Consider the following 27,618-nt stretch of genomic DNA (forward strand, 5'->3'; position numbering starts at 1 on the left):
TGTGATCTGCCTACCAGATTTGACTTCCCTCTAGTGTTTAACTCTCTGGGTTAGTCCCCTCAGGCCCTGCCCCTCCCTGGTCCCAGATCTACCCAGGCTGGCCCCTCCCACACCCTCTGTCACGTCCCCAGAGAAGAGTCAAGCCGCTCCATAAGGCAGAGGGAAGGAGGTTAACAGCCACCACACGCAGATCCAACTTGATTCCCTTCCTGAGGGTTTCTGGGTCACTTCGCCAGGAGAACCAAGTGTTTGCAGCTGGATCTTTGATCAAAGTACTTTGTCTATTCGGTTAGAAATTTACCTATGTAGACGTAATCATTAAAATTGCTGAGAAGGAGTAAGAAGTGGGTCCCGCTGTCCAAAGCAAGTCTCGTGGTCAAGCCCAGATTGAAGAGTGGAGAGAGAAACTCTACCATTGAAGAGGGGTGGCAAAGCCCCCCTGCAGTGTCACACACACACACACGGAGGAGCTCAGACCGGCCTTTATGGAGATTCACTTCCTGCTCATTTCACAACTAGACGGAGAGAAGAAATCACTGGGGTTCCTCAGCCCAGGAGCCTCTTATTGGGGGTCTCAGAGTTGGAGAAATGTCCACACCACCTTCTATTGTGCTTTGTGCATCTGGAACCACACTAGGAATTTCTTGGGAGGAAATTCTGACCAGCTATCCCCAAGAACATTTCTGGAGAAGGGAGTTTACTCTCAGTCTGATACAGCACATGGTAAGTTCTCAACTAGGCTGAACTGTGAGGCCCCAGGTCTGGGACAATGCAGAGCTCAGCGAGAAAATGAGACTTGGGCTCCATCGGGAGAAGAACAAACTCTCTGACAGCTCATCGCCATGGCCCCAGCACTGTGCCTGGTACTTGGTGAGCATGCAACAGATGTTTGTTGAAGAGCTGATGGGTAACTGAATGACGGAGTGAATGACATAGCCGGCCAGCCAGCAGTCCCATCACGGGAGAGCTGTCAAATGGATCAGACAAAGCCAGCAGAGAGGAAGGCTACTGAAGGGGATCATGCTTTGGAGGGGGCTGGCTAGAGGACCTTCTCACCCTGAGAGTCTGCCATCCCGAGAGCCCCTCCACATTTCACTGGCCGTCTCATTACTGAAGCAACGGCTAACGTGACCCAGAGACAACGTGGCCTAATACACCCAACTCTGAAATCAGCTTCGGAAGGTCACAGATGTTGAGGTTCAAAACACACGTATCCAGCAATTCCACTGCCAAGTGTCCACCCTCAAGAAGCTCTCACACGTGCAGCAGACAGCCTTGAGGACGTTCCCTGCAGCACTGTCCCCAGCAGAGGTAAGTCAGCACCCAGGTACCTGTCTCTCAGCAGGGGAACTCATCAATGAAGACGCTGGGCTCTGTCATACACTGGGATTCCTCACACCAGTTACCATGAACCCATCTCTCTCTCTGTCTACATCCACACTGATGTCCATACCCACACTCCGCATATGAGCCAGAAATCTCAAAAACCTAAGCAGCTCGCTCTAGCATCCCATTATGCAAAGCTGAAAAACACATATGCGGGGGCACACTGTTTACATAAAGTACATACGTAGGCAAGACATGAAAACATCAGGGGTAGGACATCATCAACCTCCAGCCAGCGGTTATCTGTGGGGAGGGAAAGCAGTGGAAACGAGGAAACGCAGGGAGGCACTGACTGTGTCATACTTTTTATTTCTTAAAAAGGAAGAGCCAGAACTCAAGCGAATATGGCCAGCCAGCACACCATCGTGGAGATGGGCACTCCGAGGTCTGGTATGTAATTTCCTACTCTCTAGTATTCATTCATTCGCACATATCCAGTGAGCAGCCACTATGTGCCAGGCACTGTTTTAGGCTCTGGGGATACAGTAGGGATCCCAACAGACATCCTTGCCCTCATGGAGCTCCCATTCTCTGTGTCTGAGACATGCATAATTCCTTGTTTCTATTTTTACTACATGAATACAATCCTTGACCACCCAGTGAAGAGCAACCTGCCTTTCTCCAACCTCCTCCAATCTGCTCAGCTTTCTCTTCCCTAGAACCTCCCACTATGGACCCTCTCAGCCCTCTCATCTTCCATCCTTAACAACCTCCCCAACCCTTTAGCCACTCCACAGATGACAACGTGACGAGGCTGTGTCCCCTGCAGCAGCTCTCTCCCTCCACTGGGGCCTGGTCCCCCTCCACACCCCATGCCAGAGCCGGTCATAGCTGAGTCCCCATCCTCACCCTGTAGCTGCCTGTACCACCCTCTCCCTCCCCGCTGTCACTGTCATTACCGACTTCCTAGTCACCCCCACCACCATGCAGACCTGGGACTGCCTCAGTCTTCTCCCCACCTCAACAGCTGCTGTAGCCCCAGATTCCAACGCCATCCCACATCCGAGCCTTCCATCCCTGGACCTCTGCCCATCCTTTGCAGCCACACCCTAGATTGTCATGTCATCCCCCCAGAACTGTCCTTCTTGGAAATCTTTCACCTCCCACCTCCCTCTCTCTGACCTCGGCCTTCTTCTCTTCCAGCTACACTCTCTCTCCAAACACAGCAACCTCAGAGAGCCCCCAGGCCTGCGCCTCCATTCTCTCCCTGCCTCTCTGTCTCTTCCTGGTTCCTCTCCCCTCCCTGGCCCGCCTGGGCTTTAGAGGTGATGCTCTCAGCCCCTCTCCCCTGTCCCCTTCACACCATCCCCTGCACTCAGCCTCCCAGAGTCCCCATCCAGCACAAGTCTTGGACCAAAGCCACCCCTTTTATCTCCGCATCTCTGGACTGAGTCACCCCCACCCTGGGCAATCGGGTACCTGCCACAGACAGCCTGGGGCCCTGTCAATTCTGCTCCCTGGCTTTGGCGGAGTCCCTCTCTCCTCCTCTTCAGCAACTAGTCAAACCTTCCCTTCCAAATCCCCCCCAAGCTCTGATCCCTAACTCCCAGCAGATGGCTGTCCCCCTCCCCTCAGAAATCTGAGCAAGTAGGCATAATTCCCTGCCACTCCCAGCCTTGCCTCCAACACAGCTATTCACACCATTCTCACCTCCTCCCTCTTCCTCGAGGGGTCCGCCTCTCTCCTCACCATGCTTGCTTCTTCTCTCAGTTGAAGGCGGCCCCAGCCTCACACTCCCCCCGACCCCGACCTCGTGCAGAATCCCAGGGGCCTTCCACACCCACCCCTCACCTCTCACACCCAAACACCAAGTGCTGCCAATTTACTCCCAAAATATTTCTTCCAGCCTCCCCTCCCTCAAGCCCTGTGACACAGGTCTAGCTCAGCGCCACCCCCAACTCTGGTCTCTCCAACTCCAGCCATGACCCTCCCTCTGTCCTCCATGTGCTGCCAGAAGGATGTGCCCAAAACGTCCACTGCCATCATCACGTCCCTGCTTAAAGCTCACGAAAGGCTCCACGTCACTCACAGGACATCACGGGACGATGCCCCAGCCCCAGGCACAGCCCCCAGCACCCTCCACACCCGCCAACATCTGCGCAGCTCACACTCCCTGTCTCACCCCTGCAGCTCCAGCCTCACACCGACACTCACAGCCCCTGTATACTTCTGGCTCTTTCTCACCTGTTTCTGCTCAAGCTCTTCCTGTGGCCTGGAACGCCCTCCCTCCTCTCCTCACTCTTTAAGACTCCGCTCAAGTGGCCCTTCCGCCAGGAAGCCTTCCCTGCCCACTCCGGGCTAGGTGGGGCATCTGTCCTTTATGTTCCTAAAATGCCTAGTGTATCTGCCGCTATCACTGCCATGACCAAGTGGTTTTATAAGTTCCTCTTTTAGCGAGTCTTTGCTCCATCCAATACGTGGCAGGTGACCTTGAAAAGATGTCTGCACAGAACGCCCAACGGCAGAGGGACAGGCAGGATGAACTCTGGAGAGTCCAACACATAGGCACGCTGGCCCCCACCACTCACACCCTCCACAAGCTGGCAGCCACCAACCGTGCATCCACACGGGCGTGTCCACACACTCACTAGCCAGGTGTGGGGGCAGACCTCCTACCTCTAGTCGCTCAGATTCTTCACCTGGGCATGGGTGTTCACCTGGGCATACCCCCCTCCACAGGTCTCCTGTGCCACATGCTCCATTCCCAGGGCCCCCTGTGGCTAACACCCCATCCCCACTGAGCCTCCCCAGACCCAGTCCCCTTGTGCCCACCTCCCTGGAGCACTATACCTTGGCCAGGGACCTGACTATGGGACTTTCCATAATGCCTCGAAGGAAGATCAGGTCCAGTTCCGCAGCCCCCGTGGCATTGGGGAGGGATCCCAGGTTGTCCAGGACTTGCTGCATGGCTGGGGGGAAGGTGCAGGTGGTGAGACACACAGGTTCCAGCAAGGCACAGGAGACCAAAATACACCACACAACCCCACCGCGCCCACCCCACATCCCACAGAAGACAGCCCCTGCCCAACAGCACTTCCCTCCCTGTCAGCATGGGAACGCCTGGGGCAGGGGCCCTGGGGGGCTAGGGAGAGTCTCCTTGGCCTGTTCTCTAGACTCCAGGTTATGCCAGCCTGGGCAGGCGGGAGGCTCCAGGTAGCAGGAAGTGGACTCTGAGGTGGGGGAGAGGAGACAGGGAAGCAGGTGTCAGGTTCCAGGTTCTGCCCTGAACCAGAAAACCACAGGTGCCTCACTCAATCTCTAGACGGGCTGAAGCCCCAGGACTGAGCCACCCGCACCTGGCGGGCTCAGGAAGGAGAGAGACAGCATTTGGAGCATGTCCCTGAGTGCAGACCTAGAGTCCAGCAGGCAGTCATGCAGGAAGCCAGGGTTGTGCAACATCCAGCACCAGTTGCACCAGTCATTCAGTGTAATTTTGCACAAGTCACTGTCGCTCACTGGCCTCAGTCTTTCCTTCCTGTAAAATGGGTAGATTTGACCAGATGGTGTCTACAGGCCCTTCAGCTCTGACAGACAATGATCTGGAATCATTGAGAAATTAATATAGATCATGGGAAGCCAAAGCTGAGGCCTGGAACATTAGCAGGAGTCGGGGAAATAGGGTCCCTAGGGCTTGGGATGGCTGTGGGCACCCAAGTGCAGTGGTCGGACCAAGTCATCTCAGGGATCAGCAAACCCTTAGCCTGGGATGGGACATAACCAAGGACATGAGAACACCTGGTGCTGGGCCACAGCACTGGCTGCTGAGATCTGAAGTGGGGGTTGTCTTCACCCACTGGCAGAGGTGGGAGCTTCTGGCTATGGCAGGTTCTGGGAGAAGGAAGGAAGAAGCAGAGTGTGCCCAGCTGGGGGCAGAGATGGGCAGGGGGTATCATTACTCTGCCACTCTGCCACCCACGCCTACATCTGCAGAACAGCACCCAAGCCATGGAGGAGGAGGGGTGGATATGGTTCCTGGCACCTCTCACTGCTCTTGTCACTGCCCCCTCCTCCAGGAAGGAAGGGGGATGGGGAGGAGGGGGCAGTGACACTGGAGCAGGCAGACAAGGTTCAGGGACTCCTGGACTCTCACCCTCTTCCCCCTCCTCCTCCCTACTTTCTCCAGAAACAACATCCAAGCTGCCCTCCAGGCCTCTCCTGCCCAGGCCTGGGCTTGGCATTGCTCAGAGACCTGCAAGGCCCTTAGTTGGCTCAGAAAAAGGCCAGGGCAGGACCCTTCCCACTCTGCCAGAGTATCCTGGAATCCACCCTCCCCTGTCATCCTCCCCAGCCGCCAGCCATGGGGGAAAGCCGGTGCCCTCTGCCCGGGCCAGCACTCCTGGTGGGCCATGCCCTTACACCCTTAGGTTCCCGGGAGCCCACTCCTAGGGCACCTCTCCAGACGCCCCCAACCCCCAGTCCAGCTTTCACCCCCAAACTCCCCTTCCTGCCTTCCCCTACCTTCCCTCCGGAGCTCGGCTTCCTCAGAGGAGCCCAGGGATATGCCCTCCAAGGAGGCCCCGCTGCCTGGGCTGCCCGCCATGGCCGCCTCCACCCGCCCAGGCTGCCGAAGTGGCCTCCACGCCACCGTGGGCGCCTTCCCAGCCAGAGGGGGCTGCGCTGGAGGAGGCGGGACTCAGGGAGCGCCCTCTGCAGGATCAGCCAATAGCAAGGCTCAGCCGCTCTAACCGCCTTGCTGATTGGCCAAAACCCCGACTGGAGCAGACAGGTGGGGAGGGGGCAATGGGAAAGAGAGAATCCCTCTCCTAGGACGGCCTGATCTCGGAAGCTCGAAACCCAAGGGGGTGGGGACTTGGCACCATCTAGTTCCCGCCCCCTTTTCCTGGAAGTCCCTCCTCAAATACACCCTGTGCCACCTCCTCCTCCTGCCCTCAGACCTCTACTCTATGTCCCCTCTCCAGGCCCCTTTCCAATGACCCCCTCAGGATCAAAGGAAGGCCCCAAGTACGACTCTCAGTTCTCCGCCAGGACCAGTGGCACCACTCTGGCACAGGGCAAATACCTCAAGCCCCAGTTGTCTCCCCTTGGCTGCCAGCCATGGGGCAGGGTGGTGAGGGGACAGGGAGGAAAAGGAAGGCGGGTAGCACCACTGTGGGCAGGGAAGGGTACCTCAAGCCCTTCTGACCCTACATCTCAGCAGCGGCTTCTCCCCTCCCCCATCTCCCATTAGCTGTTGCCCTTAGGTAAGGGGGTGATGCCCAGTGGGCAAGTCAGGCATCTTGGAATTGGAGGAGTGAAAAGGTGACAGCACATTCCCACAACAGGGACAAGGGTGGGCAGGAAGGGGGGACTTGACAGTTAACCCCAGCCCAGAACCTTTATTCCTCTGAGACCCTGTACCCATGAGGCCAGCAGCCAGCCATTCCCTGAGGAGTGGCACCAGGTTGCACTGCACCCCTGGTTGCCATGGCAGCAGGCGGGCTTACACACCAGGACTTTAACCCAGGGATGAGAGAGAGATTTAAAGGAACAGCTCCACCTGAAAGCAGCCCACATCCCTGCCTTATTCAAAGAAAGGAAGGAGTTGGGTCAAGGGGGAAGAGAGGGCGAAGCTGCAGGTCTGGAGTCTCCAGGGGCAAGTTCTCTAAACTCTCAGCCCAGGCCATCACCCATACATCTCCACCCTGCTTCCAACCCTCAGGAAAAGGGTTTCTCCACCTTACTAGAAATAGACTTGGGGTCTCTCTGCAAGAGGAACACATTTCCCTCCCTCCACAATGACAACGACCATGTTGATCAGTGGGAAGGGTGGGAGAGGACCTTGCTAGCTTCAGTCTCTGAAGAGCCCAAGGCAGGGATCTCCCGGGGCAGGGGGTGGTGAACCTGACCCCAGAGGCCAGGGCGCAGCTGTCTGTGGGAAGTGTAATGACCGTGAAATGAGAAGGAGCAGAACCCACCGCTAGATTTTTGAGGCCTGGAGCCCATCCAGCCCAGAGCAAGCAGAGAGGGCCGCCTGAGGGGGAGGCTAAGAAACTTAGAGCCTTTTGGTCTCACATCATCTCTTTACAGAAGAGGAAATGCAGGCTCCAAGAGGTTAAGCAGCTTGCTCCTGACCTTCCTTTGGATATGGGAAGGCAGAAGCAGCCCATGGCACAACACTGGGGGATCAGGGGCCCCATGAGTTCTCAGAGGAAGCAGGCCCCATACCCACACCCCTGGGCTCCATTCCCTGCCCTGTCCCCCACCCCATCCTACCACACCACCATCAAGCGCGGCAGCAGGGAAGCCAAATTGTGGAGCGTTTTCACTGCTGTCAGGCACTATTAATGGGTTTACTGGGCAGCCCCAGATTGATAGACCTTTAATCACGGGCTCAGGGATGGGCTTAATTAACCCCTAAGCAGCTTACAGTGGGGCCCAGGCAGGCTAGAGCAGGGGGAGAGGCCCGGGGGCGCAGCAGGCTGGACAGGAGGTGGAAGCACTGAGCCCTCCCAGGCTGCAGAAGCTGAGGGATACTGGCACAGTCCCTCCACTGCATAGAGAAGAGGGCTTTCCTGGGGGGGGGACAAGGGTGTCACAGTTTGGGCTCTGGCCTACCACAGCAGCCTTCGCTTTCCTGGTTCAGTTTCTCAAAGGGGAGGGACAGGGGAGCCACCCACGCTAACCAGAATGGGAGAGACTGGGCAACATCTTGCCGAGGGAGCAGCAGGGCCCAGAGTGCAGGGAGGAGCTGCACGGGCGGCAAGCATGCAGGCAGGGGAAATTAGGATACATCAGGGCAAACCACAGCAGTTTCCAGTGGTTATCAGGCCGCTTAGTGAGCCTCTAGCACAGGGAACTTCACCTGGCGGGTCCCTGAATGCACTTAAGGGGGCCCACGAACCCCCGGAGTGGAATGCAGATTTCACACATAGAAGCATTTGTCTCCAATGAGGGCCTGTGGCTGTCACCAGATTCTCACCTGGATCAAAGGATCCAGGACCCATAAAAGTTTAAGGACACTAATCTTGTCCCATCACCTCATCTTACAGATGGGGAAACCTGGGTCCTAAAAGGGAAGTGACTGACTCAAGGTCACAGGTTAATCAGCCAAGGTACCCCAGCAGCACAGCACAACAACTGAATATTTTTAACAGTACTGCGCTATCCCACCACAGCCTGGGAGTTTCACTCGGCCTCTTCACAGGAGAGGAGACGCAGGCTCCAAGAGGTTACGTAGCTTGCTCCTGAGGCTTCCGAGCTTGTCTGGGTGGCCCACTCCCTTGCCCCCAAACCTCCTACAGAACCAAGTTGAGGCTTCCTGACCTGGCATTCTCCACGCACAGCTTCCTGCACCACAGCACATACACGCCCCCATCTCTAGCATTCGCTGGTCTACCCCACCCATCTGGTGGGCACTGCTCCACGAACTTCTGAGCCCCAGGCCTTGCTGCTGCAGTCCCTCCATCCCCAAGCCACCCCCCAAGGCCCAGCTCCTAGAGGCCCCTGCTCTAAGCAGCCTGGCCCCAGGCCATTGCCTTCCAGCAACAGTGTGGATCATCTCTGGGGCACGCATCCCCCTGCCCTCCACAGAGGTGAGTTGCGCTGTGTCTCCAGCCCCACCATGGGGCAGGTGCAGCAGAGTCATAGAAGCCAGCTGAAAGAATGGCTGAGTGGCTGGGCGGAGCAGCGGTGCAAGGCAGCTGGTTCTTGCAGGGAGCTGTGGGGCTGCCTGACGGCTGCTCCCCACCCTCAAGTCCCTGCCTGGCACCCTCTGAACATCCTCACCCCCTTCTTACCAGTCTCAGAGTTGGTGGCGGCCACAGGCATGGTGAGGTCAGCAAGGGCTCTGAAAAGTCTCTCCTGGAGGAGAGGAGAGAGGAGGATGAGAAGGCACAAGGGCAAAGCAATGGGGAAGGGGTTCCCCCTCAGGATCAGCTAACAAGGTAGGGGACAGGGCATTGCCCAGAAACTGGATGATCCCACAGTCCTGGGAGGCAGGAAACGCAGATATTACATGTCCATTTCTCCAAGGAGGAGGAGACAGAGGATCAGAGAGGTTAATTCATTTTCCCAAGGTCACAAAGCTAATAAAGAAAGGGACAATGAACACCCAGGCTTTATGACTCTCAAAAATAATTAAGTGTTTCTGCCTGCCATCTGTTTGTTTGTTTCTTTCTTTTTTTTTGGAGAGGAAGTGGGTACAGGAGTCCAGAATTTGAGTCAAAAGCAGGAAAGATGGGTACTCCCAGACTGTAAGCTCCATGAGGTCAAGAGCTACACCTGTTTTATTTGCCTCTGGATCCTAGGCCCAGCACAGTGTAGATGCTCCGCAAACACTTGTCCATCTGGCTGAGAGAAATGGTGTCGTACCTCCCCAAGGCCTCTCTGGCTTCCTCATTCTCCCCTCACCCCTTCTTAGCCCAGAGCTGGGACAAGGACAGCAGGGGACTCTGGGCAGAACCAGCCATGAGTTTACAGCCCCAGCTCCCATCCCATGGCCTTCCCAAGCTGAGGTTGGCTCCCTCATTCTCCAGGGGCGGGGGCAAGGGGGTAACCCACCACCCTTCCTCCCTTTGCCTTCCTGGGCTGTGCTGTTGGAGAAAACCCTAATTCCCAGTTGCCATAACAACAGGAGGCAGTGGCTCACAGCAGGGGTGGGGGTGTGGGGGGAAGCAGCTGGCAGTGCCCACTTTAGGACTGAATGCCTGCTGGGCCCTGGAGGTGGGGGAGCTGCAACTTCATCTCCACACAAAAAAAGATTCTCCCCAGAGGGACCGCTACCTGATTTTAATAAAACTCTCTCTGCTCCCACCCCCCTCCCAGACATGAGCTGGTCACCTGAGTCCAGGTAGCAGAAACTACAAAGGTGAGGGGACAGCTCCCCTTCCTCCAGGATCTGCCCCTGAGGACATGAAAGGAGAGAGCCTTCAAGGAGAGGAAGGGCACCCCCCCTCAGGCCAGCACCCCAGGCTGGGAGAAACGCTCAGGATCTACTGTGCCAGCCAGTGCCTCCGGTGCCAACGTCTGCTGTCCCTATTCCTAGACAGCTGCCAGGAGGGAACCCTTCCTTCCCCATCCCAGGTCCTGGCGAACTGGAGCCTGAAGCCTTCTCCTAGCTACCTGCGCTCTCCCTGACAGAGGTAGTGGCAGTCAGAGGGGACTCCTGACAGCCTCCTTCTCTAGAGGGTGAAGGGAGGGAAGAGGCAGGCGGGATCCTGTCCCCAGAAGTCTCGCCCAGCCTGCCCAAGTTTTCTCCCTGGGGAGTCGGTTCCCACGGTATCAGCTAGCTCTGCCGCACCCCCACCCAAGCCTCTGAGAGGGCGGGGCCCGGCTCTGCCCACAGGAGAACAGCAGTGCCAGGCGAGCCAGCCTGGCTCCGTGCCAAGGTCAGGGGCCCAGGCATCTGGGAACCTGCACCTCGACTTCCAAAAGCCTGGGCCCAGGTGCCCTCTCACCCCTACCTCCAGGCTATCCACATCACCCAGGGTCGGTAGGTGATGCAGGCCAGCGTGAGAGGGGGAGGTTTCCTCCAACCTCACACCCACCCCTCCATCAATACACATACAAAGAGATGCAGAGGAGAAAGGTCTGACAAAGGCGCTTTGAAGACCGACAATTCATGGGGAGGGGTAGCTAGACTGAGGGCCGAAGGATGGGGGTCTAGAGGCCGGGCGGACCTCCACGCACCCACCATGAGATCGCCCCCGCCCCAGGAGCGCAGCCCTAACCCGCTGGGCGCTAGGACCTGGGGGGAGGGGGGCGTGTAGCGAGCCATCAAAGAAGGCTCTTTGCGTGCGCGCCCGCGGGAGACCAGGGGGATGAGGTCACTGAATGGCTGTCCCCCCCGCCCCCGTCCTCACTCTGCCCCCTTAGTTGACCTAACTTTCCGACCCTGGCTCCTCGCTCCTGGCATGGATCCCCTCCCAGGTCACCAGACCCTAACCCTGGCCCCCGACCCCGACCCGACCCCCCTACAGCCTGAGAGGCGGAAGAAGGAGCGCACCCCTTCCCGGGACCCCCTCCCAGGGAAGACTGAGGTGTTGGCCTCCCAACGGAACAACGGGGCCACGGGGACCCACGAAACCCCTGTCTCGCGCCCCCACCCCCCGGAAGCGCAAACAGCGCGGTTCTTACGTAATGCCCGGCTCCAAAGTCCCCCGAATGCGCTCAGCGCCTGGAGAAGCCGGGCGGACACCCAGGCTCCGCACAGCTCACCAGCTCTGCGCCCTACGTCACTCTGGAGCCCTCACCGCGGGGGCGGGGGCCAGCGTCAATGGGCAGCGGGTTTGGTCTCTCTCTCGGAGCACCCAAGGAAGGGGAGGGGGGAGCGGGAGGTGGGAAGGGAGGGGACGGGCCTGAGAGAAGGGGCCGGGGGAGATTGGACCCAGAGAATAGGGCCCCAAGTGCCGTGCAAGGATGAAGAGGAGACAGGGGACCTGGGGTGGGTACCGGACCAGGGGGCGCCTACCTGCGCCCGGGGGAGCCCCTATCTCCCGGCGGCTCCAGCACAGCCCGGCGCTCCGCGTTTATTGCTTGTCAATCGCTACCAGGCTCTTAAAGCGGAGAGGCCTCCTCTGCGCGAGGGGGCGGAGACCGAGAGGGGAGAGAAGGGGGAGGGGGATGTGGACGCCGTGGGACGACCCGGGGAAAGTCGTCTTTCCGAACAGCTAGTGGGTAGGCGGGGAGGTGGGGGTTTGGGAGACACCGCACAGCCCACGACCCCCTGCTCGCTTCCCACTCGGGGAAGCACGAACTGGGACCTGTACCAACTGGTGTCCCTTGGCGCCCAGAGATCCCTTAAAAGGGCGATGGTGAAAGATTACTCCGCCCCCTTCTCTCAGTTTGGACCCGCGTTCCAGTCCCAGGCATGCCTCACTTTCCCTGTTATCGTGCTTCCCAACTGGGAAGGGGAACCAGAGGAGTTTAGGGAGACCCCCAAGGAGCAGGAGACCCAGCCCCATAGGGCCTCCGGCTCAGGGGCACCTTTTAAGGACTCGAATGGTGGATACTTGGATCCCAGATTCTCCAGAATAATTTGCAAAAAAAGGGGAAGCGTCTTCGCGAAGGAGTTCGAGACCCTACAATAAGCCTGCACGGGCGAGCTGGTCTATCTATCTATGGAATACAGAAAGAAGTAACTCGCTATGCTTCCTCAGAGTTCGATCTCAAGAAGTAAATAAAGCGTTAAACCCAGTTGCCCGCCTTTGCCCGGCCTCTGGCTCCACCCCAGACCTGCTAGTAAAAGATACTGTATGGCCTCAGAATACTGGAAATTCAGCCCGGAGACCACCCTTCGCTCAGTGCGCTGCGCATTTGGGGCCTACCGCGGTACTATTCCGGTCTCGATGTCGTCGTCTTCGTGTCGTCCCCCCTCCTCCCCGTCGCCAGTTGTCCTCTGGAATATGCAGGGGTTATCCCTGTTCCTTGCTAGCTGGGCTCCTAAGATCAGAAGTGGCCTGCACCTGGAAAACTTGCTTGGCAATCTCAGAAATGGGTTTGATTTCGGAATACATCCCTGAAGCAGGGAACTAGTCCCCGGGTCCCAAGAAATTCAGCTCGCCCCGGAACTCGGGAAGGAATATGTTGAGGTACGGAGAAAGCCACAGAACCAGGCCAAACTACTGAGAGCCCGGAGGTTTCGGGGCCCTCCACCTTAACAGAGGGAGGAGAAGATAGCTAGTGACCCCAGATGGCGGGGACTGGAATTGCAGGCTTCGGTCTCGGACCAAAGAGGCTTCCTGGAGCACACTGCTTCCAACCCCCTCTGCCTTCAAGTCAGAAGATCCTCCTAATTCAACTCAGGAGGAAGTCCCCTTCCCATGATGAAGGACACCCTCCACTCTCACCTGTCCACCTCTGGGCAGGGAATCACTCAGTTATTTGCATTTGGTTGGGAAGTGGAAGGATTTTGAAATCCTCCACAATGTTAATTACTACTCAGTCAGGCAACTATTACCCCATAACAACCCGCAGCAAACCTTCAATTCCATTCAGGATCCCCAAGACAAGGTGGGATCCCAGATTCTGGCCCACTAGGGAGGTGGAGCCCAATTCATTATTCTTACAAGCTGCCTCCCCCAGTTAGTCAGTCAGCAATCATCTCTCTAATAAGGGCCTTATAAAATGCCAGCCCATCACATCTGTTCAGGACCTTACGATTGATAAATTGTTTGGTTCTTTACAACAGCCCCGGGGAGGTGACAGAGTGGAGAGAAACAGTTCTCAATGCAGAGCAGGATGCTCCTGTTCTGTTCCAGACAAGGTGCCAGCTTCAGTCTCCCTCTGTCTTCCACCCTGCCTCCGCCTCAGAGGTCACAAGGGTGCAGGCAGTGTCACTGCTTCCCCTGAATCAAGGTTTCCCTCTGGTGGGTGTTCATCCTAGGGCTTTGAGAGTCAGGGCCGCGAGAGAAATGCAACTCAGAGCGGGCGTTCTGAATTTCCAGCGGATCAGACTGTCTTGAGTGATGTTGCACTTCCGGTAATGCCCAGCAGGGGCCGCCAACAGCTATCCCGAGTCTATCTTCCTCCCGGACATCCACCCGCTTCGGTTCCACGCCCCCACCCTGCGATTCGCCAGTCTTGTTCTGGAAACCTTTTCTATTGGCTATATATCTCAGTAGAAAAAAGTCTGGAACTCTTAGAGCGTATATATATATTTACATATGTTTACATTTATGTTTTATTATATCTATGCTATTGAACTAAAATATGCATTTAAAAAAGGAAATTTAAAAATGAATATGTTTTTAAACTATAAACAGAAGTGCCAGCATTTTCTTACACCCCAAAGGATCATCTTGTGCACCTCTAGGTGCATGCTTACTTTGGAAACCACAATTCTAAAGAAAAAGCTGTATCCCCACCCTCCCCAGCCCAGGCTCAACAGGGCATCCAGACAGGTAGCTTTGCCTCCCCACCACCACCAATCCAAACCCCCCCTGGAGGGCCAGGTGTGCTGGCCCTTGCTCCCCTCACAACCTTCAAGACCCTGAAACCCCCTCCACCACCACCACCACCACCACCACCACCACTAGCCTGCCCTGCACCCACATCAGATTGCCCGTTTAGAAGACAGAGACCCAAAACCTCTCCCAGAAGCAGCCTCCCTGCCCTTGTCCCCCAACCCCAGCCCTAGCCCACCACTCACGCTTCATCCTGCCTGTCTGCTTTACTCGGCCACAACCCCATGGAGTGGGAAGTTCTGGAACCAGACAATTCTGTATTGACATACTGACTCAGCCACGTGGTGTTTGTGTCCTAGGCTGGTTACATAACCTCTCTGAGCCTCAATTTCCTCATTGTACAATGGGGCTAACAGCCGCCACCTTGGGAGAGGACAGATGTAGAGCGGCCGCCACAGTGCCAGGCACACAGAAGCTGCTCCACAAATGTGCTTCCCTTCTGGGAGTAGGTCTAAGCAGGCTCTAGCTAGGTGCCAGCTTGGCAGTGGGTAGTTAGTCTCTCTCTGGCTGTCTGATGTGCCCTTAACTGACCTCAGGTCCTTCTGGGGAAGGTGGGGGTCCACCCAGGGCTTCTGGAGCCCCAGGTATCTGGTACGGATAGCATGCCCTCTTCCCGCTGCCCACACACCCATTAGTGGCATCTTGCCCAGCCCTATCTGAGCCACCCACTTCTCTTGTCCTCCTCTCCCTCCAGTGCCCCCACTGAGGTGCCAAGGGCTTCGCTGTGGGCGCCATGTAAGGGAGCCAGCAACAGGTAGCCCATCGCCAGAGTGGGGAAGAGCTTGCAAAAGGCAGGGCAGACCCTGGGAGTGAAAGGGCGTCCTGCTAGCCATCTCAATGAGCCCCTGCCCATTGCTGAGACCTCCCCAAGCCGACTGTGCCTTGGAGCACCCCTGTAGACTCTGGAGAGGGCAAGGGTGGGGGCCAAAGGTGAGGGAGTGGAGGGAGGCTCCGGACAGTGGGAGTAGATGCCCTGGGGACTATAGGAGGCACTTGAGTTGCTATTTGGAGACAGAAAGAAAGGAGAGAAGAGTGTCTCCACTTGAACTGGTGACCTGGAGGAGGGCTGCATGTACACACACACACACACACACACACGCCCTGTGCTGCTTCCCTCCCCCTTTGCCCTGAGCCAAGGGAACACTTACAGAGTGGGTTGGGGCAGAGACAGAGGGGACAGCCAAGGACTGTGGAGAGCACTGGGACAACTTGTTGAGTGGCCTCAGGCAGGCCTGGGCTGGGCAGTATCCACCCACAGGTTCCGTGTAGACCTGAGGGGATAACCCATACAAAAGTGCTCTGTGAACCATGGTGGGGGGAGGGGAGGGCCTGGCCACCCATCCTGGGAATGCAGGGAGGTCCCAGTCCCAGAGCCATTCTCTGTCCCTCCCCTGCGCCACTGCCCAGCAACAGCTCTTTTCTCCAGCCCTGTTTGGCGCCAACTGCTCAGCTCCAAGCTCCCCCCAGGATCTTCTCCTGCCCTCTGCATTGGGGTTTAGCCACCCTGGGCCCGCCCTGTGCACCTGTCCTCTCTGAGGTGCCTGGGGGCAGAGTCGGTGACCTCCTGCCCATCCCACAGGGGCTCTGAGCCCTCTGGCTTCTCCACCTCCAGCTGCCTGTCCCGAGGTGCTGGCGTGGGGAGTAGGTGGGGCCCTGGGAGAGGGAGAAGTCTAGATCATCTGTGCCCGTCACCACCGCCACTGTCCTTTTCCAGGCCAGATCCATTGCAGCGGCTGCCCTCCCACCCCCACCAATACAGAGAGTGGGGGGGTGGCCACCATCACCCAAAGCCGACTGGGAGTGCTCAGGTCCTGGCAGCAGGCCTCAGGGCCTATGATGGAGGTGCAGGGAGAGGAGGGTACAGTCACTGCTGATGGCAGGAACTCCCTGGGCACTCCCCCTTCTGGTTGACCCCTACACCCTCCCAAAGGACCAGCCCTGGGGTAGGCAGAAAGAAGTGCTCAGGTGGCAGCGTCCCCTTAGGAGCTCTGGGCCTTCCTGAGCCAGGTGGGCAGAAACCTGTGAGGTGTGCACTGGCACACACAGACAGCAAGCATGGGTCTAAGTGTGCCCGAGGTGTGTGCAAGGACACATCTGTGGGTATGTGTTTACATGTGCATGACTGTGTTCATGATGCATTTGTGTGTCTGTGTGCACAGATGCACATATGAGGGTAGCAATATGCTGTGTCTGTGCATATGCACAAGTCTGTACTCACAGCCAGTGTGGGGGTGTGGGGGTGGGTGTGTGATGTAGGGAATTGCTGGGTTCTGCCACTGTGGGATCCTGAGCTCCCCTCCCCAGCAGCCCACTCCTGCTTCCCCCACTGCAGTTACCAAAAATGACCCATTCTTGGTAAGAGTTAAAACCTGGGGAGTTTGTCTAGTGCTGGAGGTCTCCCCTCCTGAGTCCACCACAGAATCCTTGGGCAGCCAGACCCAGGACCCTGGAGTGGTGAGCATTCAGCCTCGGGGGGCCAGGAGGGAGGATGCCATCGCTTCCCTGCGTGAACCAGCGTTGGGGTTGGGGATAGGAGGTGGGGGAGGGGGCTCCCAAGCACTGTGAGAGAGTCTCACTGGGCCCCTCACTGCCCTTCCCAGGACTGACCATCTCTTTTCCTGAACGCTCCTCCCTAGCCCACCACGCACCATGTTTCCTCTCACTCCTATCTCCCTGTCTTATGCACTGGGATCTTAATTCTTTGGAGGAGGGCCTGACCAGAGTAACCCAGCATCCCCCCACCCAAGCCCTGAGTCCCTGCTGTCAGAAACTGGGTTGCCATAATCCAAGGGCCCAAGTGGATTTTCTGAAAAGACTATGACCTGGAGGCCTGAACTTCTCTTTGGACCTTCTCTTCTCCCCTGCACTGAGTGCCCTCAACCTCCAGAGGGACTGGAGACAGATCAGCCATGTGGGTGGTCAACCACGCCTATGTGAAGGGGCCCCAATAAATGAGGGAGTCTGGACACCCAGGCTCGGGTGAGCTTCCCCGGTTGGCAGCAGTCATGCATATTGTCACATATCATTGCTGGGAAGGTAATGCTGTCCACAACCCCGTGAGAGATGACGACTGGAAGCTCCATGGTTGGAACTTTCCTGGCCTCTGCCATACATGTCTGTTCTTGTGGCTGTATCCTTTAGCTGCAATAAACAATAATCATGAGTAAAACAGCTTGCCTGTATTCTGTGAATCCTTCTAGCAAATCATCAACTCTAATGGTGGTCTTAGGGACACGTGAACTTGCAGTGGGTATCAGAAGTGAAGGTGGTCTTCTGAACTGCCCGTCTAACTTCATACACGTGCTCCAACATGGATGAACCTTGAAAACACACGCTAGGTGAAAGAAGCCAATTACAAAAGACTACACATTAGGGGCCCGCACGGTGGCGTAGTGGTCAAGTTCGCACACTCCACTTCAGCGGCCCAGGGTTCGCAGGTTTGGATCCCAGGCATGGACCTAGCACCACTTGTCAAGCCACACTATGGCGGCGTCCCACATAAGACAGAGGAAGATTGGCACAGATGTTAGCTTAGGGCCAATCTTCCTCACACACACACACACAAAAAGTCTAGGTATTATGTGATTCCATTTATATGGAATGTCTGGAATAGACATATCTCTACAGAAAGTAGGCTGCTGGTTGCCTGGGGCTGGGGGCAATGTGAGGTGACTGCTAAAGGGCATGGGGTTTCCTTTTGGGGAGATGAAAATGCTCCAAAATTGATTGTGGCGATGGTTGCACAGCTCTTGGAATATACTAGAAGCCACTGAATTGTGCACTTTAAGTGAGTGAATTGTATGGTATATGAACTATATCTCATAAAAACTTTTACCCCCCAAAAAGGGGGTGTATGTGGAATGGAAGCTCCTGGAAGGGGACTTTGTTGTGCTCACTGCTGTGTCCCCAGCGCCTGCAGCCCCTCCAGGAGGACAGGTGCTCATTAAATACTGTGCAATAAATATGTCAAGTGGCCCCCGAGGACTCCTAGTCTGGACTTTTCCAGACCACTCCCCTTTGCAAAGACAAGAGCTGTTTTTAGCATACCCACACCCCCACTCTGCCTCGAGATCCAGCCAAAAGGCTTAGCCAGATCAAGTACAGGCCTGTGGCCTAGGAGTGAGGGCGGGACAGAGGGGGATGTGTGAGGACATCAGGAAGATTGACCCTCTGGGTCCCAGGCATGGAAACAGCCCCTCCTGCCTCCCAAGGGTTAGACCAAATCATTCACTGGGGCAAAAGGTTTGAGTCTAAGGCTCTCAGACCCAAAGGCTGTGAGGAGAGACCCAGGCCTGTCTCCATTGGGCGGGGTCTCAGGCTTGGGAGAAGGGGCTTTGGATGTGCCAACCAAGCTCAGGCAGGAAGAACTGGGCTCAAAGACTGACTCCCTCCTTTCTCTCGGAGCCTCTCTGATCCCTCCCCAGACGGTTTTGGCCCCAGCTGGGAGCTGACCCGCCTGCCTTCCCTCATCCCCCTCAGGATGAAGTGAAAATCCACATCCTGATTTTATAGAGTCTGTTTCTCAGGCAAGACAGTGCTCAGGCATCTATTCTATTCCAGGCACTGGGCCACGTCCATGGGACACGGAGTGAGTAAGGCACTGTTCCCTCTCCTGGAGTTCAGTCTGGCCCAGCAGAAGACCTGATAAATGTCATCACAGCCACCCAAGTGGAACGAGAGCCCCAGGAGCCCAGGGCAGGGCAGGGAGGGGACCAGGGAGGCATCGTAGAAGAGGAATGGCTGGAACTGGGCCCCGGGGTTGAGGGAGTCTGCCAGGCAGAGGAACAGAAGCGCTCGTTCCAGATTGAAGGAGTGGCCCAAAGGCTGGAGGATGCGGAGGTGCAGGGCTGTGCAGGAGCCACTGGAGTCTAAAAGCTGGAGGGCGGACAGGTGCAACGAGGGAGGAAGAAAAGCAGATGTGGCTAAAGAAAGTGGGTCGAAAGGCAGATGTCCAGAACAGGGGCGAGATAAACAAACGGCGGGGCCTCCTCACAAAGGACCAGTACTTCTCTGCAATAAAAGAGAATAAACGACTTATGTGCCTAACAGTACAGAGAAATGTCAAAACCTTATGCTGAGAGATAGAAGCCAGACACAAAAAGAACACGCTGTTTGATGTCATTTATATGAAGTTCTAAAACAGGCAAAACTAATCTACAGAGACCAGATCAGTGGCCGCGGGGGCTGGATGAATGGGAGACGGGCAATAGGGAACGTGCTCGGGGGATGGAAAAGTTCTGTGTCTTGACTGTGGGGTGGTTACATACATGTCAAAACTCATCCAACTGTACCCTTAAAATGGGTGAATTTTACTGTGTGTAAATTATACTTCCATACTACTTTGTTTTCAAAGGTGCTTTTTTTTTTAAGTGGGCTGAGGTCAAATTGTGAAGGACCTTAAACATCACACTAAGAAGGTTGGACCGAATAATCCAGGGAGTAACAGAAGCTTTATTAGTCAAAGGCTTTCCAGTTTGCTTTGCTGTGTTTTGGGAGCAAGTAAAAACCCAGCGCAAGCCAGCTGAAGCCAAAGAACTCAAGGAATTCAAAGAAGACTTTGAGGCTGGAAGCCTGAGGACCTTTCTCTCAGCTTTGCCCTCCAATAATTCCATGTTCCAGCTCTAGCATTCCCCCATGGCTGAGGACACCATGCTCAGAGAAGCAAAGTGACTTGTCTGAGGACACACAGCCAGCAAGTGGCCATGTCCAGCCTGGAACCCAGGTCAGTCTGATGCCAATGCCTGTGGCTTGACCACCAGACCTAGAGGAGCAGAGAAGAATTCACTCAAAAAGGCTCCTGTGAGGAACACAGCCAAGCAGATGGAGGGAGAGGGGGCAGGAGGAGGGGCCACATAGCATAGCAAGCAGCCCTGCCGAGTCATGAGCGGCTGATGGGCCAAGGGACTTGGAGGCGAAGGAGGGGGACTGAGCAGTGCAGATGGCCTGAGGCATGAAGAACAGAGAGGCACGGAACTGGCTGGGGGTAGCTTTCCGAGAAGGTGGGACTGCTTCTCCAGATCTCATCCTGAGCTTGCATCTCAGCCCCACGGATCTTCAGTAGGTCTCCTAACTTCTCTGAGCCTGTTTCCTCAAAGGCAAAAGGAGTTAATGATGTGTTACAAGTGTCATCAAAATTAGAGACGATCCTGCAACAGAATGCTCCTCCCAGTACCTGGCCCTGAGCAAGTGCAACGATGGGTCAGTTATTAGCGTGTAACTATATAGTCATAGAGCTATTATTGTTGATATTAATAGTGAGGCCTTTGTGCCTCCTACCCCAACCTGCTCACCCCATCAAGCATCTTCTCTTGTTCTGGGCCAGGAAGGAGGGTCGCTGAGCACTATCCCTCAGAACTTGGCAGTTCCTGGAATAAGTGAGTAAGCGTGGAAGAGTGAGGTACTGAGATCTTGATGCCCGTGGAGGTGGCCTAGGGTTTGTAAGGCAGCCTGGCTTCTCACAGCCAAAGCTGCACGAGGCTACATCATTTGAGCTCTTTCTGGGATGGGGGTGTCAGCACTGGGCTTGTGCCTAAGTGGAATAAATGGTAGCCTGTTTGTTGGGATTTGGGGTACACTGGCCCCTGGATCTCTCCCTCCACCTTGTACTATGGAATTTTATCATAGGAATCCCGTTTCTTTTTCCGGAGAGTCTTGGCTCCATGGAAATGCAGTCCTGGTCTCACTCGGCTATTGAGCTATGCCATAAACTTCAGTGACATTGACACTGAGTTTCTTATCCCTTCCATTCACACACAAGAAAATGTGTGGATGGGGACAAAGAACACATCCAGGAGTGGAGGGGCTCACACATGTTCATTAGCTGACATGTGCCAGGAGCTGTCCAAAGGCTGGAGCTATGTCACCTGACTGGATCCTCCCAACAGCCCTATGCCATGGGTGCCTGTCACAGATGAGGAGACAGAGGCTCAGGGGAGATAACGCCCCTTAATCAAGGTCCCACAGCCAGGAAGTGATGAAGTCAGGATTCCTACCCAGAAGCCCCTGCTGTTTCTACTGTGCCCCTTCTTGGGGTGGTGTGGGCATGAAAAAGCATCAGCACACATTTCACAACCTTGTCCCAGAAAAGCAGCACTGTTGAGCAGATAGAGGGCCCCTGACAGGCCACACAGTCAAAGCTCTGTGACCCAAGGCAGCCCAAGGGCCTAAGTTCATTATTCAAGCAGTCAACACCCACCACCCTTCAGAGGGCTCTGCCGGTCATCCATCAGGGGCTCCAAAGTGGCTAGGCAGGCTGGGAAAATCTCCAGGATGAGCAGTAGGGCCTGCACCTGAAGGTAGAAACCTCAGCTTTACCCCCTCCCCATGCCAGAAGACCTAGAAGCCAGGAAGAGGGCTGCTGAGGTCCCACAGCAGCCGTGCAGGGAAAGGAGAAACCCTGGATCCAGCTGGATGGGAAGCATGGCCCCCTTCCCAACCACGAAAATAGCCCCTGGGAAAAGCACAGCCCCTCTCAGCCCCTCTCAGCCCCAGAGACAGGTCCTCCATAGGAGCTGAAGACTCGGAGCAAAATGTCACCCTACTCCCCAGTGCCTCCCGCCTCTGCCACCCATGCTCTGGGCCCCTGGCAGGGACTGTGCCCTGGTCAGGACAGCCAGCAGCCCGTGTGCTTCCACCCCCACCCTCTCCCTGTTCCCATCTCCCAGGTTATGACACAGGGGCAGGAGAAGGAGGCCAAATCAGGGGCAGAGCCTTAGAGGAAGAGGACACAGATCTGAAGAGTATAAAGGGCCTCAGAGGTCCTGTCCAGAGGCCCTTTTGCTGTGCCACTCTGCACCTGCCCAGCACCATGGTAATGTCTGTTGGCTGAGTCTGGGACCCCTGTCAGCTCTGTTCTCCAGGAACTTGGGGAAGGGGGCCTGGCACCAAGGGCCCCTCCCAGAGTATTAAGGGCACGAAGGAGAGAGGTCGGGGCAGCCCCCTCTGCCAGTCTGATGGCCAGGACAGCTGTTAGGGTTTCTGTCCCTGCTTTGGGTTTTGCGGATGAGGGGAGTTCCTGGCCAGGAGAGGGTCAAGGGTCTCGGGGACTCTGGGGGTGTGTATCATGTGTATGGACATCATTGTATGTGACTCACTGTGTGTTGCCGGCACAAAATTCTCTGTGCACAGCTGGGTGTGTTTTTGGAGATCCCTGGGCTGGCATCTTGTATGCAACTATTAGTCATTCATTTAACCTGTATTATTGAGCACCTACCAAGTATCAGGCACTGTTCCAGGTGCTTGTGATACATCGGTTAACAGAACAGGCAAAGAGCCCAGCTATAATGGTGCTTATATTGTGGGAGTGCTGCTAGGGAGCGACGAGGACAATAAAAAAATAAGTATGGAATATAATACGTTAGATGGTGCAATGGAGGGGAATAGAGCAAGAGGAAGGGATGGATTACAATTTTAAACAGGGGTCAGAGCAGGACCCAATTAGAAGGCGAATTTTGAGCTGATGTCTGAAGGGTGCTAGAAAGTTGGCCATGCGTACATCTTGAGGAAGGATATTCCAGGCAGAGAGAACAGCCTGTCTGACATTTTTAGGAACGGCAAGGAGGCGGGTGAGGCTGGAGGAGGGTGAGCAGGGAGTTTCGGCAAAGGCCAGTGAGGTTAGGGAGGTGACCAATGGCTCTAGGCCGTCCTCTTATGTCCGTCTCAGGATGTGCCACCCTGTCCATCCCCAGCCCCAGCCCCATCCCCCGAGTCCCCGTTTATCCGGTGCTTTGCGCACATCCCTGTGCACGTCCAGGGGTGCACCATTCGGCCTGGGCACCTGGACATCCCTTACGGCGCTCGTGCACCTGTCTACGTCCCAGAGGCAGACACGTCCCTGGGTCAGAGCGGTCCCCGCGCCCCAGCTCGCCCTGCCGGCCACAAGCCGCGGGTCCGGGCGTCACATGACCGCCCGCGCCTTGGTCTGCTTCGCCGCCTCCAGGCTCCGGTTCTGCGGTGCGCGTGCGCACTAGCCCTGACGTGCCTGGTGCTGCTGTTGCTGGAGCCGGAGGGCGCCCTGGGGGAGGAGCTGCAGCTGGAAGATCCTCCCGGGCCCAGACTGACTGAATGGCTGACTGGCTTCGGCCCGTTCAATAAGTTCTTGGAGAAGTTCTTCAACGGCAGGTGGGCAGGCGGAGGGCGGGCGGGAGGGAGGACGGGTGGGGGAGGAAATGGACGCCACCTGGCACCCCCTCCCCGCGCATCACAGACCCGAGCTGGGCTCGCTGAGCGGCCCCATGACCTCTACAAAGACGTGTTCCCCAGCTTGAAGTCTAAGGACACCAAGAAATCTAAAGATGTTGAAAACCACAGGAAAACCGCTAACGCCACAAAAACCTCACCAGCGAACGCCACGAAACTCCCCCCCGCTGCACACCGGGAAAGCCGACCATGAGTCTCCTCCCAGGGCCCCAGGTAGGAGACCCTGAGCACGGCGGGCACCAGTCAGGGGCCTCAGAACTGGGGGCAGGGTCGGGGGGGAGCGAGAGGAAGCCCTGGGGGGCCGGGGGTATAGGCCCCCCCCCCACTTCCTTCTCCAGTCCGGACCTTGACCTCCAGACGCTCAACTCCAGTCTCCCTGCCCACCGACCCCTTTGTATTCTGAGAGAGGCCTTAACTCCTCCCCACTTCCCAGTGAGAACAATAAAGAGAAATAAAATCTCTCTTGTTTCCATGGCTTCCAAGGGCCCTTGGCAGGAAGGGACCTGTTCTTCAGCGGGGAGAGGGGACGCCAGAGCTCCCGCTGTGGGAGAAAAAGACCTCAGCTGCAGGGTCTTCCCTGCCTTCTCCCTCAGCCCCTCCCTCTCCTCTACCTCAAACACACACCGTTGGGGGAGGGGGAGCTCTAACTGAGAGGGAGAACAGAAGAGAAGCAGGTCCCAGCAACCTCAGAGCCAGACCACCCCCTCCCTCCCAGTTTCTACCCAGAGCAGGGCAGCTTTGATGCCAGCCTGGGATGTCAGTGTGGCACAGCGACAAACAGAAGTGCCTTTGCCTCCGGGGCCCTCTCATCCCCTCTGGCAGTGAGCAGAGCAGGGGAAGGGGCAGGAGCCCAGCCAGGGCCTGTCCCCCAGAAGCCAGGAGCGGGGTGGCACTCTCGTCTAGGGGCTGATGGCAGTCAGATAGGCCTGGGCGGGGGCAGAGGCCCTCAGCTGCAGAGGCCCCTCTCAGGATGCAACTCACACGCAGGCATGTCCAGAACAGGGTCCCGATTCCTGCCCCTGGGAAGTGTCTACACTTCTCCCTACTCAGAACCCATCCCCTTAACTGCCAGAGAAAATTCTAGGACTTCGGGCTCCATCATTCAAACTCAACTCTGTTCTGCTGAAATGAGCCCCCTTTGCAGACACCAGCTTGGATTTAAGCATCCACCTGAGCCGCGCATTTCCTGGGAGCTGTATCCTCTCCAGCCCTTTGCCTTTTAGGGCCTGGCTCCAGTTTCAGGTTATTTGCACACACCATAGCAGCCAGGACTTGAGGGCAAACATGATTGTGGTGTCATTGCCATGGGGTCAGCGTGAGGTGCCAAGCCAGAAAGTGGACCCTCTCATCCACCAAACCCACAAGGCCCATCCTTTCAGGCAGAGCATGGGGGGGGAGGCAGGAGAAGCCATTCCAGGAACCAGAAAGGTTCTCATTCTCTCACTCCCCCTCACCCCTGCCAGGACTTTCCCTTACCCACAGGTGCTCCCAGCCCCAGAAACAAAGGAGAGCAACAAGCTCACTCCCTCCTAGTCATACACACACCACCCCATCCCCACCTAATCGGGGTACCTGAGAAGGGCAAGGGCTGGCGAAGGCCCCTGGCACCCCTGGGACTCCTCCACAGTGCAGGCCTCCCCAGGGCAGCATCCGGGTCCTTGCCCTCCCAGAGCTGGAGTGTGGAATTCACAGATTGGACCCGTGGAGGTGGTCAGAACTCTGGAGGTTAATCCAGCCTCCTCCCCAAAGGCCACATACCCCCTGCGGCCTCCCCTCCTGCAGCGGCTTCAATAGCTCCTCCTCCCAGGAGTTCACTACCTCTCGGGGCAAGTTCTCACCAAGCTTCTGGTTCTTCAAAGATGCTTCTGTGTAGTCACGGAAAGCCTGCCTTCCTGAGCCCCGTCCTGAGCCACATGGAGTTAACCCCAACCCTCTTCCATAAGATGGAGCTTCACATGCTTGAAGAGCACGTTGTCTCTCCACTCGTCTTCCCAGCGTGCTTCATGGACACAGCTGGTCAGCCAAGGTCTGCATCACGAGGCTGCCCCTCAAAGGTTCCGGTTCACTGAGCGCTCACGTGGGTCAAGGGCCATGCTAAATGTCTCGCATGCATCATTTCATGTCGTGCTCACTACAACCCTATCATTCTTCCCGTTTTACAGATGAGGAGTCTAGACTCAGTGAGGTTATATCCCCGCCCAAAAGCACACAGACGGAAAGTGGCAGATCCCAGATTCAGCCCCAGGTTCATCTGACTCCAGAGCCAGTGCTGTAATTCTATATTAGATTGCCGTCTGCTCCAGGACCTTGGACAAGCTGCTGTAGCTCTCTGAGCCTTGCTTTCCTCCTCTGAAGAGTGAGGATAGCAATCTCTTCCTCACAGCATTGTTGAGAGAATTCAATGCCCCTGGCACACAGTAGGCTCCTTTTCCCAACAGTCTGTGTGTGACCCGTCTCCAGACCCCTCCCCATCAGAGCCCCCCTCCTCCTGCCATGCTTCCGTGGGTCCTGCCCTGTGCCCCCTGATGAGCTGTGCTCCAGCTGAACTTGCACAGTGACACATCTCTGACCTGCCCAGAGGAGGGCAGCTCTGATGCCACCAATGCAACTGGTGACTGTCTTAGGACCAGGGCCATCTCCCCTGCCCCCATGCCAAGACACTTTAGTATAAATGAGTACTCCATCTACTGCCCAGGCTATAGGAAAGCATGGCGGTGGGGGGGGGGGGGGGCACGGGGAAGGGGGAATTATGTCCGGAGAGAGATGATCAGGAGGGGCCAGAGGTGCTGAAATGGGAAGATTCACTGACTTGCTGAATGACCTTGGGGGAGTCCCTGCTTCCCTCTGGCCACAACTTGCCCCTCTGTAAAGTGGAGAGAATGAGCTGAATGGCTCCGATGATGGTACAGACATTCTGGATCATTAACGACACTCTCCTTTAGCTTATTCTCTTCCCCTCCCCCCTTCTTTCCTGTGCGTGTGGCCCCTCCTGCCCCCACCAGGGGTCCACAGAGACACACACACAGAGGCTCTGCCTTTGATTTGCTTTATTTAGCCTGTGTGGGAGCAGGGAGCAAGCTTTGGTGGGAGCCAAGGGTGCAAAGGGGAGAGCTGCCCTTGGAATCCGAGGAGGCCGGAGGTGGCATTACAAGTCCATGGGGCTGAGCTCCCTGTGAGGAGAGGGCAGAACATGGCAGTGTGAGTGGGTGGTCCTCATGCCCTCGGGCCAGCCCTGGGCCCCTGTCCTCCCCACCACCACCTCTGCCTCCTCTCCCACCCCCGTTTCAGCCCCAGGGAGCTGGCAGGCAGGGCTGGAAATCAGACCCACCTGGGGGCAGCTGCATGGGGGGATCCCCACTCCAGGAAGCCCAGCGTGTCTTCTTTGTCTCTTTTCCCGTACCTGGGGGGAGAGGCAGCTGGGGCACACGCTGTGCCCAGGCACCAGCTCACCTGCCCCCTGCCTACGCTTGGGCACCATCCCACTCGGGGCCCAGGCCCGGTCAGTAGAGATGCGCTGCTTTCCCAGGACCAAGGAGGGGGCTGGGGCCGGGATGGTGGCCAGGGCCCCAGGGGCTGAGATCTGTGTCCCTCTGTCTCACACACACCTGGGCCTGGTCAGCATGTTGATGTATCTGCGGAGCTCCGCCGCGTACTGGGCCATCTGCTCTGGTGTGGCATTGTCCCCTGGGTACACTGGCTCCATCGGGGCCCCCTGGGCACCCAGTGGTGGCTGCAGCAACAGAGCCATGCATGTGGACAAGAGCAGCAGGGAGAGGCAGCGGCCTGCGGCAGCCATCTGAGGAGCAAGAAGTGGGGGGATAAAGGCAGAATAGAGCCCACCCACCCGGAATTTTAGCCCCTCACCCATTTCTCCATGCCTGGGGACCAAGGGGCAGAGCAAAGGGCTACTCAGACCTGACCCCCCCACCTCCTAGACTCTGCCTTGGGGAGCACAGCCAGCCCCCTCTCACGAGCAGCACAGCAGCCAGAGCTCAGCCAGGGCCTTGGCAAAGTACAAGAGTGCAGCGGAGAGGGTGGGGACATGGGGCAGGAGACATGCAGGGCTGACGGCTCTTAGGAGGCAGATGTGGGGTGGGAGTTGGAGGGAAGGGGCTGGTGGGAAATAGGGGCA

At 56.7% G+C, this 27,618-nt stretch overlaps 2 protein-coding genes across 7 annotated transcripts in view; both read right to left on the bottom strand.

Moving 5' to 3' along the window:
- MPP2 (MAGUK p55 scaffold protein 2) overlaps positions 1-14,491 on the bottom strand; it is a 31,078-nt gene extending 16,587 nt beyond the window's left edge. Inside the window, exons 1-3 of one of the 6 annotated variants that reach the window (XM_046677409.1) lie at positions 14,474-14,491; positions 9,123-9,186; positions 4,177-4,295 (exon numbers count right to left, since the gene is read on the bottom strand). In XM_046677409.1, the coding sequence (XP_046533365.1) occupies positions 4,177-4,295; positions 9,123-9,153 (150 nt within the window). In that variant the 5' untranslated portion in view covers positions 9,154-9,186; positions 14,474-14,491. Of the gene's footprint in view, positions 1-4,176; positions 4,296-4,738; positions 4,862-5,844; positions 6,153-9,122; positions 9,187-11,460; positions 11,549-11,794; positions 11,871-14,473 lie in introns of those variants that run through there. The other 5 variants (XM_046677407.1, XM_046677408.1, XM_046677406.1 and 2 more) reach the window with 5 other exon arrangements.
- Positions 14,492-26,631: 12,140 nt separating this feature from the next.
- Positions 26,632-27,282, bottom strand: PPY (pancreatic polypeptide). The gene is made up of 3 exons (XM_046674730.1): positions 27,092-27,282; positions 26,815-26,886; positions 26,632-26,656 (listed from the first exon to the last, which is right to left on the bottom strand). The coding sequence occupies exons 1-3, from the start codon at positions 27,280-27,282 to the stop codon at positions 26,632-26,634; spliced, it is 288 nt and encodes a 95-aa protein (XP_046530686.1).
- Positions 27,283-27,618: the final 336 nt, after the last annotated feature.

Source organism: Equus quagga, chromosome 11 (genome assembly GCF_021613505.1).
Source record: "Equus quagga isolate Etosha38 chromosome 11, UCLA_HA_Equagga_1.0, whole genome shotgun sequence".
NCBI lineage: Eukaryota > Metazoa > Chordata > Mammalia > Perissodactyla > Equidae > Equus > Equus quagga.

Coding starts and splice junctions, on each gene's coding strand:
- PPY (XM_046674730.1), bottom strand. CDS start 27,282: ATGGCTGCCGCAGGCCGCTGCCTCTCCCTGCTGCTCTTGTCCACATGC. Junction 26,887..27,091: donor AACATGCTGACCAGGCCCAG/GTGTGTGTGAGA, acceptor CTCTCCCCCCAG/GTACGGGAAAAGAGACAAAG. Junction 26,657..26,814: donor CCCCATGCAGCTGCCCCCAG/GTGGGTCTGATT, acceptor CTCTCCTCACAG/GGAGCTCAGCCCCATGGACT.